At 44.6% G+C, this 18,040-nt stretch overlaps 1 protein-coding gene across 2 annotated transcripts in view; it reads right to left on the reverse strand.

Moving 5' to 3' along the window:
- Positions 1–966: 966 nt before the first annotated feature.
- The window catches only part of LOC134344200 (NACHT, LRR and PYD domains-containing protein 3-like), a 68,095-nt gene continuing 51,021 nt past the window's right edge, over positions 967–18,040 (reverse strand). For both annotated transcript variants that reach the window (XM_063043606.1, XM_063043607.1), the window contains exons 7-14: positions 14,550–16,284; positions 11,928–12,014; positions 11,573–11,743; positions 11,301–11,459; positions 8,884–9,054; positions 7,925–8,095; positions 7,649–7,816; positions 967–7,124 (exon numbers count right to left, since the gene is read on the reverse strand). In XM_063043606.1, coding sequence (XP_062899676.1) covers positions 7,037–7,124; positions 7,649–7,816; positions 7,925–8,095; positions 8,884–9,054; positions 11,301–11,459; positions 11,573–11,743; positions 11,928–12,014; positions 14,550–16,284 — 2,750 coding nt within the window. In that variant the 3' untranslated portion in view covers positions 967–7,036. The remainder of the gene's footprint in view (positions 7,125–7,648; positions 7,817–7,924; positions 8,096–8,883; positions 9,055–11,300; positions 11,460–11,572; positions 11,744–11,927; positions 12,015–14,549; positions 16,285–18,040) is intronic.

Here is an 18,040-nt window from a genome sequence, read left to right on the forward strand (position 1 = left end):
AAGCTAACCTAAATTTCTATTATTAACAATATTAGAACCAGTGAAATTTCTGAAACTTGGGAGTCATTGCTGAACTTTTCTATATCCTTGCTGTTGTGTCTGTGTGTCCTGTTACCACATCAGCACAATTTACTAGTTGGATTAGATTAGATTCAACTTTATTGTCATTGTGCTGAGTACAGATACAAAGCCAATGAAATGCAGTTAGCATCTAACCAGAAATGCAAAGAAGTGTTATTTACAAAATAACTGTGAATAAAAAGTGCTACAGCACACAAATATAAAAGTACTGAGACAGTAAAATATGAGTGCAATGCTGCTTAGCGCTGTAATATGAGGTTCAGTAGGGTCACAGCCTCAGGGAAGAAGCTCTTCCTGTGCCTGCTGGTGCGGGAACGGAGGCTCCTGTAGCGCCTACCAGACGTGAGGAGAGTAAAATGTCCATGGTTAGGGTGAGATGCATCCTTGATAATGCTTTTCACCCTGCCCAGGCAGTATTTATGGTAGACATTCTCAATGGTGGGCAACTGGGTGCCAATAATCCACTGGGCAGTTTTCACCACACACTGGAGTGCTTTGCATCCAATACGGGACAATTGCCATACCAAACTGAGATGCAGTTGGTGAGTATGCTCTTAATGGTACAGCGGTAAAAGTCCAACAGTATTCTGGGACAGAGGTGAGCTTTTTTGATGCTCTGCAGGAAATAGAAGTGTTCTAGTGTTACTAATTACTAGTGTTCTCTATTATTTCCTCTACAGCATTGAATAGGCCTAGAATATCTCCACTACTCAAATGTTACAATTGAAATCTCACTTACCCCAACACTAATTGCTGCTGTGCCATTTACTGTACATACTGGCTGATAATCTCAGAATTACACAGGATGATCTGCTCTCAGTTTTGTTCAATCCTGATGCTTCATCAATCCAAACACTCTTTGAAGTTAAGAATGAGGCATTAAACTGACTGCTTACAATAATTTTATTCGGTGTTGCAGGAGCAAAGAACATGAAGGGAGAAATGTGGCGAGAGACAGAGGGAAAGAGTACCAGGAAAACAGAGTGAACAAAGGTGGTCTGGTCTTCTTATACCACACCACTAATAACAGTAAATTTGATTGAAATTCCAGCAGATTACAGTTAACCAATTAAATAGCTGAATTACAGAGTCACTGAACTATCACATGTATATTGGTGATTATATAAAAATGCCAAGCATGAAAGTAAAACTACAAGAAAAATAACAATTCTGCAGCTCATTCCAGCAGGATTCATGCTCATCTTAGAGTTACAGATCATTATGTACAACTTGTTAATTTTCTGAAAGCTGTGACGCCAAAACCAAGTTATCAGACGATTGATGCTAACGACAGAGATAAGGGAGACAATGGAGAAACGTTCAAAATGTTAATGAGAGAGGAGAGAGAGATAACAGAAAAGAAACACAATTCAGAATATTGACAGACCGGTTGCTTTGAACCTGAACTGTTTGAAGTTTGATGGACAGGCGATACCCCAGCAGGGGGATAAAAAGAACAGGTTCACTAAGGCACAATACACCATGACATCACAAGATAACGAGACCCTGGAAGAGCAGTGTGCCCCCACAAGTTGGTGTGAGTTTGGAGGTCCGGTTCGCGGGAACCGACCATAGACTCACAGGGTGTAAAGGTACGATCAGTGGGAACCTGGTGTGTGTGTCCGCCCTTGCCTGGGTGCCAGGTTCACCACGGAAGAACGATCGTATCCAGAACAGAGGGGTCACAGTCGGTGACCACAGCGGGATAAAAGACATAAAAGGGTCTGCCTGAAACCAACTGCGAAGAACATCAAAGGTCTGCCTGAATCAAACTTGCATCCCCCCCACAACAGCACAATAGCAATTACTGCGAACTGTACTAAGCTGAACTGAACTCTGCGTCACTTAAGACTGATCATTTTACCCCTAGACTGCGATAGAGCTTGGTTGATTCCTATTACCCTAGTTCTGTGTGCATGTGTGTATTATCATTGCTAACCTGTTGCATTTATATCCTTACCATTAGAGTACTGTGTTACTTATTTCTTTAATAAAACTTTATTAGTTCGTAGTAATCCAGACTCCAACTAGTGGTCCATTTCTGCTGGTTTGGCAACCCAGTTACGGGGTACGTAACATAAGTGGGGATCTCGTCCGCGATTTTGAACGCCAAATTTGGGACCGGGTAAATTGATTGGGTTAAAATTCCCAAAAGAAAGAAAGGGCAAACAGCAGAAATGGAGATTGAGGAATTTCTAAAGGCCAAACTTGGAGGCATCACAGGATGCCAGGAAATCAGAATTGGCAACTGTTGCCAAACGGTTGAATCTTTTTAAGGGAAGTCGACAATGAGGAGAGCGGAGATGCACAGAGCTATCACTGAGCATTATGTATCTAAAGGTGTGTTTCCCCAAGGGGAGCAGGAGGTGGTATCTATGGGCAAACCTGGTGGAGAAGCAGTACAGCTGCAGATGGAAAAATTGAGACTTGAGCACGAGTTCCGGGTAAAACAGCTAGAACGAGAAGAGAGAGACAGGCAGAATGAGAAGAGAGAGAGAAGCAGAAGGACAGGGATTTTGAGCTGGAGAAGTTAAGGATGATGCTAGTGCAGAGCCCCATGCCGAACCAAGGTGGAGGGTTCACGGCGACCCAGGTTAGGCTGGTTCCCCCATCTGAGGAGGCCGATGTGGATCGGTACTTTCTACATTTTGAAAAAGTCGCAAGTCAGGACTGGCCGAGGGATAAGTGGGCTGTTTTGCTTCAGAGCGTACTTAAAAGGAAAGCTCAGCAAGCCTACTCGACATTGTCCGGAGAAGATGCCCAGAGGTATGATGTGGTGAAAGAGGCAATACTCAGGACTTATGAGTTGGTCCCGGAGGCATACCGGCAGAGGTTCCAGAATATGAGGAAGTAGTGGGGCAACACGTATTTAGAGTTTGCCCATGAGATGCAGATGTATTGTGAGCGTTGGTGCGCCTCGAAAGGGGTCAATGGGGATTATGACAGACTGCTACAGCTCATCCTGATTGAGCAGTTTAAAAGTTGTGTCCCTGAAGGTATGAGGCCCTATCTAGATGAGAAAGAGGCAGAAACTTTAGCCGCAACTGCTAAGTTAGCGGATGAGTACACGTTATCGCACAAAGCGAAGTTTACCCCGAGTAAAAGCTACCACAAGGGTAGTTGAGAGGGCGGAGAGAGTCCGCTGGAAAAGCCAGAAAGTAAGCCGGGGACTAGTGAGGAGGATAAGGAAGACAGGAAGCAGTTTGATAGGAAGTCTCCTGGGGTTGTATGCTATAATTGTGGGAAAGCCGGTCACTTTGCGTCCAGGTGCTTTGCCCCAAAGAACGAGACGGGAAAGGAAAACGACGATTCTCACTGGCTGTATTGAGCTGGCAAACAAACCGCTAGGGGAGAGAAGGTCTGATAAAGTTCAGGAAGGGCGCGAGAAGTTTATTTCGGCCGGATTGGTGTCGGTGAAGGAGGGGTCAAACCCAGTTCCGGTACGGATCTGGAGAGACACTGAAGCTTGTCAGTCATTGATCTCAAAGAGTGTGTTAGACTTTAGTTCAGAGACCCAGACTGGGGAGGTCAGGATGATAAAAGGCATTGGAAAAGGGACTGAAGCAGTACCTTTGCACCAGATACACCTAAAACGTGACTTGGTCTCCGGATCAGTCACGATAGGGGTGAGGCCCGAATTACAGATGGAAGACGTGGAGGTCTTACTCGGTAATGACCTTGCAGGCGGGAATGTGTACTCAGCAGTAAAACTGACAAGCAAACCTGCCAGGATTGAAGACCCGCCCATGGACTCACAGGTTTATCCCGTTTGCGCAGTGACTCGGTGCATGTCCAGAAAGGCTGCCGAAGCGAATGTACGAAGCTGAGACGTTTTTACCAGCCTTGTACCAGGAGGGGTTAGAAAGTTAGAAGGAGCGTAGTGAAGCAGAAAGAAGTGAGGGAGTTGAGGTAGACTTATCATTAGCAAGGAAGGAATTTATACAGGCACAGGAACGAGATGCGGAGATGATGGTTTTGACGGAGACAGCTCTCTCCGAAGCAGAATTAAAAAGGGAGCCAGTGGGCTATTATGTGAAGGAGGGAGTACTAATGAGGGAATGGAGACCAAGTACCGTGCCCGTAGATGAGGAATAGGAGGTGGTGCACCAGGTGGTAATGCCGAAAATTTATAGGAACGAGATTTTTAACCTGGCCCACAAGATACCCCTCGGTGGACATTTTGGGATGAGGAAGACAGTCGATAGAATTATGAAAGAGTTACTGGCCGAGCATGAGGGAGGATATTATTGAGTATTGTAGACGTGAGCCGACACAGTTACAGTCTATTGATATGCTAACAGCTTGCCATGATAAGTGAGCAGGCCTAGGCGGTGTTATCACGAAAATTAATGAGGCTAGGGTGCCACCTGATAAGGGGAAAACCCATTTTGAAAAGATAAGCATGGTGCCGACCAGATGGGAGAACTCTATTGTTTTGGCCAGCTTTGCTGATAAGGTCTCTCCCTTAACCCCCGAACAGAGCGAGCCGCTGAGAAAGCTAATTAACCGGCACACAGACATATGTTCAGATGTCCCGGGGCAATGCAAAGAGATGGTACATGGTGGTGTTGTCACATCAGGTCAGCCTAGTAAGCAACATCCCTTTAGGATGATTAATTCAGTGACAAAAGAGCTAAAGAACACAGAAGCGTATATTGGCGATTTAGTGGTCTGGAGTGACACGTGAGAGGAGCACACTGGGGCAGTAGAGGAGCTGTTTAAGAGGCTGTCAGAAGCCAACCTAACAGTGAACCTCGCAGAAAGTGAATTCGGCCACGCGAAGGTCACTTATCTGGGATTTGTGGTGGAACAGGGGCAGCTGGACCGATACAGGCTAAGGTGTGGGCTATCCTGAAGTCCTGACCCTGACAGACAAGAGAGCCCTGAGAAGGTTCTTGGGGATGGTGGGGTACTATCGGAAGTTTTGCAAAAACTTTGCGGATATTACCCTCCCTCTTACTAAGCTCTTGCCAAAGAATGCGAAGTTTGTGTGGGACGACCTTTGTTATATTTGTCCGGCACGGAAACCACTGATAATTTATACTGATCACAACCCATTAGTGTTTTTGGCCACTATGAAGGATAAAAACAAAAGGTTGCTAAGCTGCAGCCTGATCTTACAGGAATTTGATATTAAAATAAAACATATAAAAGGAACGGACAATGTGATTGCTGACTGTCTGTCAAGGTGTTGAAATTTTAAAGTTCTCTGTATTAGCCGAATAGCTGATGACCCTGTATTTTAGTGTGTATCTAATAATGTATTCATTCCCATAATTTTTACCCCGGTAAAAATCCTTTGAAAGGTAGGGATGTGATGCCAAAACCAAGTTATCAGACGATTGATGCTAATGAGAGAGATAAGGGAGACAATGGAGAAACGTTCAAAATGTTAATGAGAGAGGAGAGAGAGATAACAGAAAAGAAACAGAGTTCAGAATATTGACAGACCGGTTGCTTTGAACCTGAACTGTTTGAAGTTTGATGGACAAGCGATACCCCAGCAGGGGGATAAAAAACAGGTTCGCTGAGGCACAACACACCACGAGATCATGAGATAACGAGACCCTGGAAGAGCGGTGTGCCCCCACAAGTTGGTGGGAGTTTGGAGGACCTGGTGTGTGTGCCCACCCTTGCCAGGGTGCCGGGTTCACCACGGAAGAACGATCGTATCTGGAACTGAGGGGTCACAGTCGGTGACCACAGCTGGATCAAAGACATAAAAGAGTCCACCCGAAACCAACTGCGAAGAACATCAAAGGTCTGCCTGAATCAAATTTGCATCCCCCACCTCCAACGGCACAACAGCGATTACTGCGAACTGTACTAAGCTGAACTGAACTCTGCGTCACTTAAGACTGATCATTTTATCCCGAGACTGTGATAGAGCTTGGTTGATTCCTATTACCCTAGTTCTCTGTACATGTGTGTATTGTTGCTAACCTGTTGCATTTATATCCTTACGATTAGAGTACTGTGTTACTTACTTCTTTAATAAAACTTTATTAGTTCGTAGTAATCCAGATTCCAACTAGTGGTCCATTTCTGCTGGTTTGGCAACCCAGTTACGGGGTACGTAACAAAGCATAACAATATAGCTGAAGCTCTCAATCTGCTTAATTCTGCAGACAGTTAAATGCTGTCATTGGTCCTGTGCACTGCGTATACTTTCAGCTCTAATCTAGTTATTAGAGTGGACCACTCGGTGCCCATATCCAGCTGAATTTCTCAGTAAGATGAATCATTTAAAAACTCTGAATTGCCAATCATAGGCTGGCTTGGGAAGAGTCAGTGCTTAAAAATGGGGAAAGGAAAGGTGATACAAATTCACTAGTACATGAAGAAACCATTTGATCACGAAGTTACACAAGTAAAATTTACCCTGATTCACTCTATACTTAGGTTTCGTTAAGATCGTAAGACATGGGAGCAGAATTATGCCATTCAGTTCATCGAGTCTGCTCCGCCATTTCCTCATGGTTGTTTTATTATCCCTCTCAACCCCATTCTCCTGCCTTCTCCCCTTAACCTTGGATGCCCTGACAAATCAAGAACTTACCAACCTTCACCTTAAATATATGTAATGACTTGGCACGCACAGCCTTCGGAGGCAATGAATTCCACAGATGCCCCACCATCTGGCAAAAGAAATTCCTCGTGTTCCTAATGGACTTGCCTCGATTCTGAGGTTGTTGTGTTCGATGGTCCTAAACTCATTCATTATAGAAATATCCTCTCCACATCCACCTATATTCAATAGGTTTCAATGAGCTCCTCCTCATTCTTCTAAACTCGAGAGAGTACAGATCAGAGCCAAATACTTCTCATATGTTAACCTACAAATGATGGGCAATTGACCCACTGCACCATCCTCAAGAACCCCAAAAAGTTCAGGACAGTATGCAGGGTGATATAAAGCTCACAGAAGCACCTCTGATGTATGTAATTGAACTGTTCACACAATGACTTTCATTCCGTATCTGTATTTTCGCAGTGACAGCAGCTGTTCCTGGCCCCGTGAACTGAAATTGTTTCCATCCAGACTGAAACAAAAGAAAATTTAGCTGATTACACTGATGACAATCACAACAAAATATGTTTAATACTGCAACAATAATTATGAGATATTTCATCTTTTAAAATGTGTGATCCTCTTGATATTGAGTATCAATTTAAATACTCAGTAGAAGCACTGGAATTCATGGTGGGTTGGAAGCTGGTCCCTGCTGGCCAGCTCCATCTCTGGTGCTGCTCTCTAGTGTTCAGTCCCTGGAAGGCAAGCTAGAACACTTTTGTCTGTGGATACCTAGCGTGAAACAGGCTGATCTGCCCTCACCTGTGGCTGACCCAGTAGGAGATGAGGAGCTGTTGTCTGCTTGTTCTTGCATAAAAATAACTCCAGGATAACATCTCGCACCATCATTGTCAGGCCATGCTACTCAGAGACTTGTGCTAACATTATTTTGTCACTATACGTGCTGTGTGTGACTGTTCACTGCATTTTGCATCTTGGCTCCGGCATATGGTTTCGTTTAGCATGACAATTAAACTTGAACTTGGTACTCACTCTATCATGTTCAGATTTCTACACTTCATTATGAGGGTGCGGAATGGCTCAACAGACTCATCAGTAAATGAGTTAGACTTAAGGTCCAATTTCTGCAGCAATTGGACTGCATAGAGAGCACGGACAAGATGTTTTGTGCATAAATCAGTGAGATTATTCTTCCAGAACCTGTGAATCAGAGAAGAAATGAAGCATTACCCAGCGTTCATTTACACCATCACTATTTCTCATTGTCGGACACTTGGTTAGTACAAACAATTGTGACTTGTGACTTACTTCAGCTTTTGTAATTTAGAGTCCCAGTTCATCAGCCCCTCACACAACAATTCCATGCCCTTGTCTCCCAGTTCATTACCACCAAGGTCCAGAACAGTCAGTGAGCAGCTTTTTCTGAGCATGGAAGTGAGATCAGGGGCACAAGACACAGTGAGCCCAACAGTCCAAAGTCTAGGGATGAGAGACATAAAAGGAAGCAAAAATAAAGATGTTTTAGTGCAGATGCACAGAGGTTATTGAAAAGAATTAGTAATAATCACTATGAAATTAGTATTAGAAACTATCCAGAGATATTTATCAGGAGTGCTATGTTCACAGGGCCCTTAGCACAGTCAATGAACCTTCCCATCCATCCAACAATCGCTTTGATCCCCTACCATCAGGCAGGAGGTACCACAGCATTAGGACATGGACTGCTAGGTGGGAAACAGCTTCTTGCCCCACGCCATGAGACTATGGAACTCCCTACCACCACCCAGGTCTCATCATAATCAAGATTTAATGCCACCGGCATATATCATGAAATTTGTTAACTTTATGGCAGCAGTACAATGAAATACACAATAAATATTTATAGAGAAAAAAATTAGTATACCCATGCCTATTAAATAGTTAAGTTAAAATAAGTAGTGGAAAATAACAGAAATAAAAAAAAGTAGTGAGTTAGTGTTCATGGGTTCAATGTCAGTTTAGAAATTGGATGGCAGAGAAGAAGAAGCAATTCCTGAATCACAGTACGTGACTTCATGTTGTAAATGCCTCTTATTATTAGTGGTAATATTACTTGATGTTTCGTATGAGAGTTCTATGGACTGTGTTGTGCACCACAGCCCGGAGGAACATTGCTTTTTTAGGTGGTATACATGTAGAGTTGAATGACAATAAACCTGAACTATTGTTAATACTAGTTAATACCAAGTCCTGCAATCATTGAGATCATTTCAGATCATTTCACTTACCGCAGTTCCTCCAGATTTTGGTTCACTTTCGTAAGTGCAGCAGACAGTCTTTCCATTCCAGAATCTCCCAAATTATTGTTGCTCAGATTCAGCGCTCGTAGTGACTGGTATGTACTGACAGTGGAAGCAAGATCCTCCGTGCAGCAAGCTGAGAGATTGTTATCATCCAGCCTGACCATCAGGGGTTGCAAGGGAAGGAGAAGCCAGAAAGTAAGAGTACGGAGAAGTTTACAGGGACAGAATGGCAGGAGGGGGAAGAGAGTCGAGAATTAATAACAGATGTTTGGTGATGGAGGACCAAGAAATTACAAAAAGACATACTCAGTGGCCATTTTATTTGGTAGAGGAGTGAAACTCATTGGGATATTCTGCGACTGTAGCCCACCCTCTTCAAGATCCAATGTGTTGTGTGTTCAGAGATGTTCTTCTGCAAACCACCGTTGTCATGTGTGGTTAGTTGATTTACTGTCACCTTCCTGTCAGCTTGAACTGGTCTGGCCATTCTCCTCTGACCTCTCTCGTTAACAAGGTGTTTTTTCCCACAGAACTGCCGCTCACCACGTTTTTTCCATTTCCAGCATCATTCTCTGAGAACTCAAGAGACTTGTGCATGAAAATCCCAGGAGATCAGCAGTTTCTGAATACCCAAACCACCCTGTCCTGCACGAACACTCAATCCACAACCAAAAGTCATTTAGATCACATTTCGGATCGCTAGCAGGTGGTAAGGATGGGCTCCCTCATCTCTGCCCTTTTGACCCTCAACTAAGCCTCCCCAGGGTTGTGTACTGAGCCCCCTCTTCTACTCCTTATACCCCACGAATGTGCTGCTATGCACAGCTTCAATTTACTGATCTAATTTGCAGATGATACGACATTGATAGGCCATATTTCCAACAATGATGAGACAGCCTGCGGAGAAGTCAACCCCCAACACAGTGGTGTCAAGAAAACCACCTCTCCCTCAACATTGAAAAAAACGGAGCTGATTGTGAATTACACACAGGCTAGCCCCAATTGACATTAATGGGACTATAGTTGAGAAGGTGAGTAGTTTCAAGTTCCTTGGTATACACATCACCGAGTATCTCACCTGGACTGCACATACTTACTGTCTGGTGAAAAATGCACAACAGCACCTCTTTCACCTCAGGCAGCTGAAGTTCGGCACAAGTCCCCAAATCCTCAGGACTTTTCTACAGGGGCACCATCATGACTGGCTGTGTCGTTGCCTTGTATGAGAACTGTACTACCCTCAATCGCAGGGCACTGCAAAGAGTGGTGCGGACGGCCCAGCGCATCGTGGATGTGAAATTTCCTCTATTCAGGACATCTACAGCAACAGCTGCATAAAAAGGGCCCGGAGGATCAGCAGAGACTCCAGCCACCATAAGCACAAACTGTTTCAGCTGCTACCGTCTGGCAAATTATACCGCAGCATTAAGCCAGGACCCACAGGCTCTGGGATAGTTTCTTACACTAGACCAAAAGACTTATCAATATACAGTGGCCCAGCCGCCAGCTAGACCTCACACCGGCTCAGTTGCCTGCCAGACCGCGCACCGGCCCGGCCGTCTGCCTGACCGCGCACCGGCCCGGCCGCCTGTCAGACCGCGCACCGGCCCGGCCGCCTGTCAGACCGCGCACCGGCCCGGCCGCCTGCCTGACCGCGCACCGGCCCGGCCGCCTGCCAGACCGCGCACCGGCCCGGCCGCCTGCCCGACCGCGCACCGGCCCGGCCGCCTGCCCGACCGCGCACCGGCCCGGCCGCCTGCCAGACCGCGCACCGGCCCGGCCGCCTGCCTGACCGCGCACCGGCCCGGCCGCCTGCCAGACCGCGCACCGGCCCGGCCGCCTGCCAGACCGCGCACCGGCCCGGCCGCCTGCCAGACCGCGCACCGGCCCGGCCGCCTGCCTGACCGCGCACCGGCCCGGCCGCCTGTCAGACCGCGCACCGGTTCGGCAGCCTGCCAGACCGCGCACCGGCCCGGCCGCCTGTCAGACCGCACACCAGTTCGGTCGCGTAGCTGACTGTGCAGCGACCCGGTTGCGTAGCTGACTGTACATACATGTATACAAAACAATTATGTATACAATTTTAGTGTTTGGGCAATATGCTCCCTCACTTCCCATCTTATTGCTTGTACATTGTGATGGAGATGCAACATAAAGAATTTTACTCCCTCATGTTGTGAGATGGATGTAAGAAAAAAAAAACAAAACTTAAATAAACCTTTAATCTTAATCTTAAATCTTCCTCACTCTGATATTTGGTCTGAACAATAACTGAACTTCGACCTGTAGGCTTTTATGCATTGAGTTGCCACCACGATTGTCAGATTAGATATTTGCGTTAGCAAGCAGGTGTACCTAATAAAGTGGCCACTGAGTGTACAATGCCAGGATCTGGTACTCACTCCAATTCCTTGATGTTTCGCAGACACTTGGGCAGTTGTTGCACTCCTGTGTCACCCAACTTATTACTTCCCAGAGACACAGTTGTCAGTGACTGATTTATACTGAGAGCCGAGAAAAGATCCTCAACACAAGCAGCAGTGAGACCATTGGCTTTCAGGCTGAGAATTAGGAAGGAGACAGGTGAAGGGACAAGGAAGATGTGTATTTTACTATGTGCAGTTGTCAAGTATGCAGTTAATATCAACATAATTTCACAGCATCTGGCACATACCTCAGTTTCTTTATTTTACAGCCTGGATTCTTCAAAGCCACAGACAAATATTTGATCCCGGAATTTCCCAGTTTGTTATTACTCAGTTCCAGCACCAACAGTGACCGATTTTCACTGAGAGCAGCGGCAAGATCCTCAATACAGGAAGCTGTGAGATCATTAGCACCTAGTCTGAAGAGTCAGCCACAGAGATAAAAAGGCCGATGAGAAAGGGCAAAGGATTCTGTATAAATTCCATGAGTTTTCTAACCATATCATTGACTATTATACTTAATCATAATACAAATATTGAACCATAGTTCACAATACTAACATCCCCAATGACTGTAAGAGCATTCCTCAATCTGTTACTTACTGCAGTTCCTTTATTTTACATTGACGATCCTTTAGTACAACAGACAGTAATTTCACTCCTGAATCTCCTAGTTTATTGTTCCATAACCTAAACAAAGACATTGAAAAAGAAACTGAATGAAATCCTGGATCTGTTACAATTTCTCCTGTTGCATGATATAGGTTACAGAAAACATGCCAAGGTATTTATGTCATTTTCTTTAGTCATTCTCTCTGACTTCCTAGATATTGGGTGCCACAACAGTATAATGGTTAGTGTGACACTATTACGTTGGAGCTTGGGAGTCAATTCCAGCACAATCTACAATGAGTTTCCACATTCTCCATGTGACAACATGAGTTTCTTCTGGACGCTCCAGTTTCCTCCCACAGTCCAAAGATGCACTGGTTGGTAGATAATTAGTCATTTTAAATGGTCCAGTGATTAGAGTAAGGTTAAATAGGTGGGTTGTTGGGCAGAGGTGGCTCACTGAGCCAAAGAGCCTTTTCCGCACTGTATTTCCAAATAAATAAATATTTAGGGATCAGAGTAGTTGTTTACTGGAAGTGCAATATGAACTTTCTACCTGTCCCTCAAGTTCATCTCATTCCCAGATGACTGGATTTATTCTCCTGCAGCTCAATGACTAATAATGTCATGAGATGGGGAAATTTACATGAATTACATGATAGCACGACAAGACCTTAAGAAATTCCTTTCCAACACTTTCAACATCTCCTCACCCAGCTTGAAAGTTTTTTCTCCTCTCAATACAAAGCTTCTTTGATTGCAGACCAAGAAACTACTGGGTTGCAGTGTATCATTGGTGCCTCAAGTGACCTGCTAAACCAGATATCCTGCAGATCACACGATAAACATCTTACATGTACCAAATTTCAAGCCAAAGTATGAGTTGGCAAATTGTGCAAAGGTGCTACTTTCAGAAGGAAAAGAAACATATCAAATGGTAAAAGGCCTTGACAGAGTACATGTGAAGAGGAGGTTTTCTATGGTGGGAGAGTCTAAGACCAGAGGACACAGCCTCAGGCATCCTTTCAGATCGGAGATGTGGAGGAATTTCTTTAGCCAGAAGGTGGTGAATCAGTGAAATTTTTTGCCACAGGCAGCTGTGGAGGCCAAGAGTTTACGTACATTTGCATATTTAAGGCTAGAGGTTGATAGGTTCCTGTTGGTTGGGGCATGAAAGGATATGGGCAGAAGGCAGGGGACTGTGACTGAGAGGAAAATTGGATCAGCAGAGCAGACTCGATGGGCCAAATGGCCTAAATCTGCTTCTATCTGAGTCTGAGGCTGCCATTGATCAGAGTTCACCATGAATATTGCATCTTAGCTGTCCAGATTCTCAAGTCTGGGCAGTACAATATGGAAAGCAAGCTGTTGCCCATATAGCAAGCTCCCCCTCTCCACACATCTGATGAACTCAAAGGAACAGCAGAGACCGAAACAGTTTGGTACCAGCAGAATTGCCAGTCTGCATTGAACTCAGTGTGGGACTGCCTTAAGAGCTCCTGCTCTGGATTTTTCCCTCGGGGTTTACTCCTGAAGACTTCCCCGTGAGTGGGTATAGCTGCAAGGCAGTGGAGGTTTGAAATCAGAGTTTTCCTTCTCCTAAAGGAACAGCGAACCATGGCTGACGAGCCCCATCTGCCCGAAGCAACTGGTTTTAAGGCACCATTTTCCTGTCAGAAACAACAGTTCTGCTAGCCTTAGAGCTAAGCCACACATGAAGACCAGTGCTGGACTTGGTTTTCAGAGGCTATTTGAGGCACATTTAGTAGATTGTGGCAGTTTGCCCCCATTACCAACGCCAGCTATAGCAACCTTAAGGAACCTCTGCTCCTGTATCTTATGGTTTTGCTGAAGATCCCAAAGCCAGTTTAACAAGAGTTCTTTCTGTCTCTCCATAAGCTTTCAATGCCTCAAACTGTGGTCTGTGGGAGTGTAAAGTTTTTTTGTTATTTCTATTACACCTCTCCATCAGGGATAGATAAATCTCTGAAATTGTGTGCTCAATAGCAGCTCACTGCTCTTTATGGGTTAGCTGTCCACTGGAGGCACCAATGGTACAATGCAGCCAGGAGGATATTGTCCTGGAGTTCAAGGTTTCTGATGAGAGGGTGCAAGCTGGGTGAGGACATGTTCAACAAATTCAAAAAGTGAATTCCGGTAACAAGTTTGTGGCAAGTTATCCCAGTAACAATTCTGTGGCAAGTTATCCTGGTGGGACAAGCTCAGTTTATAGATGTAGAGTTCGAAGAGTTTTCCCCTTGTTATTGGAAGTTTGGCACTTATATCTTGCTCTCTTCACACTGACTATGCAATGGCCTTGCTCCCACCCCTTGAGGCAAGCTGAAATGCTGTTGCAAACTGATTATTGCAGTTAGTATCTTGTTTTGGTGCAGGTAGCAGTGAAAGGGGATATTGTCGATACACACCACTGGAAAACATTTATTGCAACTAAATCAATTGTTCTTTAAAATTATAGATGTGTAACATCCCATAAGCGCGCTAGGAACCACTTAACAATCTTTCTGTTCCATACCATATTCTCCTTCCCTCCCTTTGGAAGCAAGCACAGATAACAGACTTTTTATTTGCAGTTGGAAACAAAGCAACGATTACCTTAACACCACACACTTGTGCAATCCTGGTTTCAGCCACTGGAGTCCATCACACTGGATGGCGCAGTTCTGCAGATCAAGGTCTTTTATTGTATCACAGAAGCCAATCACATTGGATAGGACAGCGCAGTCAATCGGATTCATTTGCAAACCGCTAAACTTTAGTGTTTTCACCGAGCCCACTGTGGACTTGGCTAGTGGTACATTCTGGGACTCAAAGAGATAGTAGAACATATTCAGGAGATTCCGTTTATCAGCTCTGCTCCCTGTGGTTTTAAACCGCTTTTCGATTTCCATCTTTATCCAATCAATCACTTCGCAGGTTATTTCATGAGGAAATTGTCCCAGAAACTCTTTCAGGGGCTGATAGGACTTTGAAGATAGACCTACAACAAATCTGAGAAATAACTCGTATCGTCCATCTTCCTGCTGGTGGGCTTCCTTACAGAGCTTCTTGAAGTCCCCACAATCTGCAGTTAAGAATTGTGCTAGTGCGGCTACAAACTCTTGGACAGTGAGATGTGTGAATGCGTATACCACATTCTGAACAGAATCATCTCTCTCCAAAAGTTCAATCACAAATCCAGAAAGGACCTGGGATGGTTGCAGATCATACTTAACCAGATCTTCATTCCGAAACATGATGCTCTTCTCAGAGACTCCTGTAAAGGCCATTTTACCGATCCTCAGCAATACATCACGTGGCTTCTCGAGGTTGTTACTGTGGTTTTTCAGGATGTTGTAAATATGGTAGGAATACAATTCAGTAATGGTCTTGGGAATCTGCTGCAGATCATTGCCTCTTTTTATGAAGATAGGGCCTAGGGTTTGACCAAGGATCCAGCAGTAAGAAGGATTAAAGCTCATTGTGTACAGGATCTGGTTCTCTTGTATGTGTTTGAAAACGGCTGCTGCCACTGTCTGATCTTCAAAATACCTGTTGAAATATTCCTTTCGTTCTTCACGAGAAAACCCAAGGATTTCAGCCCAGACATCGATCTTGGCACTTTGCAGTAAATTCAACGCAGTGGGACGACTGGTTAGCAGCACTGAACACCCTGGGAGCAGCTTACGTTGTATTAACGCATACACAATGTCAGCCACTTCACACCACCACTCAGGATCTTTGCACATATACTTGGGATCTGTGTCTCTCCGACTGTCTGCAAAATCAATTTTGAACTTGTATTCATCCAAGCCGTCAAATAGAAATAATATTTGCTCTGGAATTTTCCAAATTTCACTGAGCACGTTCTTGAGGTAAGGATACTGAATCAAAATCAATTCACGTAGGGTTATTCTACAATTAATATCATTCAACTCCCGAAATTTAAAACTGAATATGAATTTGAATTTCGGGTAGATTTTCTCAGTGGACCAGTCATAAATGATCTTTTGCACCATTGTTGTTTTTCCAATTCCTGGAATTCCACTCACTGCAGATGAACTCCCAGTATTGTATTTACTCCTGCTATAACTGCTACAGAACAATTTATCCATCCCTATTATATCCAGATTATCCTGGAGCTGTCTCTCTCTCCACTCTTCATGCTCCTGACCTTTTGCCAACAGTTCATGTTCTACAAGTTTCCAATCTCGAATGCATGGAATGACCGTAAGCTCAGCATATCGGTCAACCAGCTGGCAAACTTTAGGCCCCTCTTTGCCTTGAATTGGGTTCATTCTCAGCTGTTCTGTTTGTTTCCGGAGTTTTTCCATGTGTTGCTTCTGAACATCTTTATTAAAACAAAGCGGGTCACAATATTAGCTTAAGCAGAGAATTCCACTGTTCATTCAGATTGTGAGAAATCAATTAACAACTCCAACAGCATGTAGAAAATATCAGTTAATAAAATACATGTTTGAACATGATACACTGTTGAAATATACACAAAATGCTGGAGGAACTCAGCAGGTCAGGCAACAATGATGGAAGGGAATGAACAGTTGATGTTCAAGCCAAGACACTTCATCAGGACCCAGCCCAAAATATCGACTCTTTATTCCTTTCCATAAATTCTGTCTTCCCATTGAGTGCCAGAAGCTTTTTGGGTGCGTTACTCTCGATTTCCAGCACCTGCTTTCCCTTTCTCCCATGGTCCACTCTCCCCTCCCATCAGATTCATTCTTCTCCAGCCCTTTACCTTCCCACCCACCTAATTTCACCAATCAAACTTAAGCTTAAAGCTTGTCCTCCTTTCCCTCCACCCACCCTTTTTATTCTGGCATCTTTCCCCTTCTTTTCCAGTCCTGATGAAGGATCTCAGCCTAAAATGTCAACTGTGTATTCAGTTCCATAGATTCTGCCTGACCTGGTGAGTTCCTCCAGCATTTTGTATGTGTTGAAATTGAAACGACTCCTTAAATCCTCATTTGATTCTAATACATGGTGGTTACTATGAAGGCAGTACTTTGTTAATGATATGTAAAACTGTTTACTATGATGGACCCTTTCATTATTCTTCATGTACAGTACAGAATGCTCAGATAGACAGTTTCTGCTAACAGCTGGGATTGCTTAGCCTTTGCAGAATTAAATCATTTACTTCTTTATTGAGCGATACAGTAGTGTCAGACTCTCCAGTCCTTCAAGCCACGCCATTCTAGCAAGCCTCTGACAAATCCAAATAACCTTAACTACCCAGGAGACAATTTATAATAACCAATTAATCAACCGAGTACATGGACTGTGGGAGGAAAGAGGAGGACCTAAGAAACCTGACGCATTCCACAGGGAGGACGTAGAGACTCAATATAGAATGGCACTGGGACTCTGGAACGCTCTGAGCTGTAATAGCATCATGCTAACTGCTAGGATACTCTGGAGCCTGAAACGCAACCACCTTCTGTCGCTCTGGGCATTTGCGTAGGTTACCTAGCGTACTCTGAGCACTGGGAGAGTGGCGGCCTGAGATGGACAGGTTACCCGCAAGAGCCAGATTCACAACTGCTTTAGTTATATCAGTATTTACTGTACTGGAAAAGCAAGACTATCCAACACCGTTTCCCCACATCCGGCCCTGTAATGCCACCCACTTCCAGTCCATCCTCTAATGATTGAACCACATTCCTTTTGTTCCTTCCAGACTTGAATGTTCTGCTCAGCTCCTGGCCAGTTACTTTCACAACAATTTTCAAAAACTCCTGCTTGCTTCTAATTCCAAATCCCTTGTCTGAACTCACACGGAAGCATTTCCACAAAAAAGTAAGACCAGAACACCAATACAGGAGCAGAACTAGGCCATTCGGCCCACTGAGTCTGCTCTGCCATTCCATCATGGCTGATTTCTTTTCCATTCTCTTGCCTTCCCTCTGTAACTTTGGGCACCCTCGCCAATCAAGATCCTATCAACCTCTGCTTTAAATATACCCAATGACTTGCCTTCCACAGCTGTCTGTGGTAATGAATTCCAAAGATTCACCACCCTCTGGCTAAAGAAATTCCTCCTCATCTCTGTTGCTTTGGGTTCTATTCTGAGGCTGTGCCTTCTG

This window comes from Mobula hypostoma, chromosome 3 (assembly GCF_963921235.1).
Source record: "Mobula hypostoma chromosome 3, sMobHyp1.1, whole genome shotgun sequence".
Taxonomy (NCBI): domain Eukaryota; kingdom Metazoa; phylum Chordata; class Chondrichthyes; order Myliobatiformes; family Myliobatidae; genus Mobula; species Mobula hypostoma.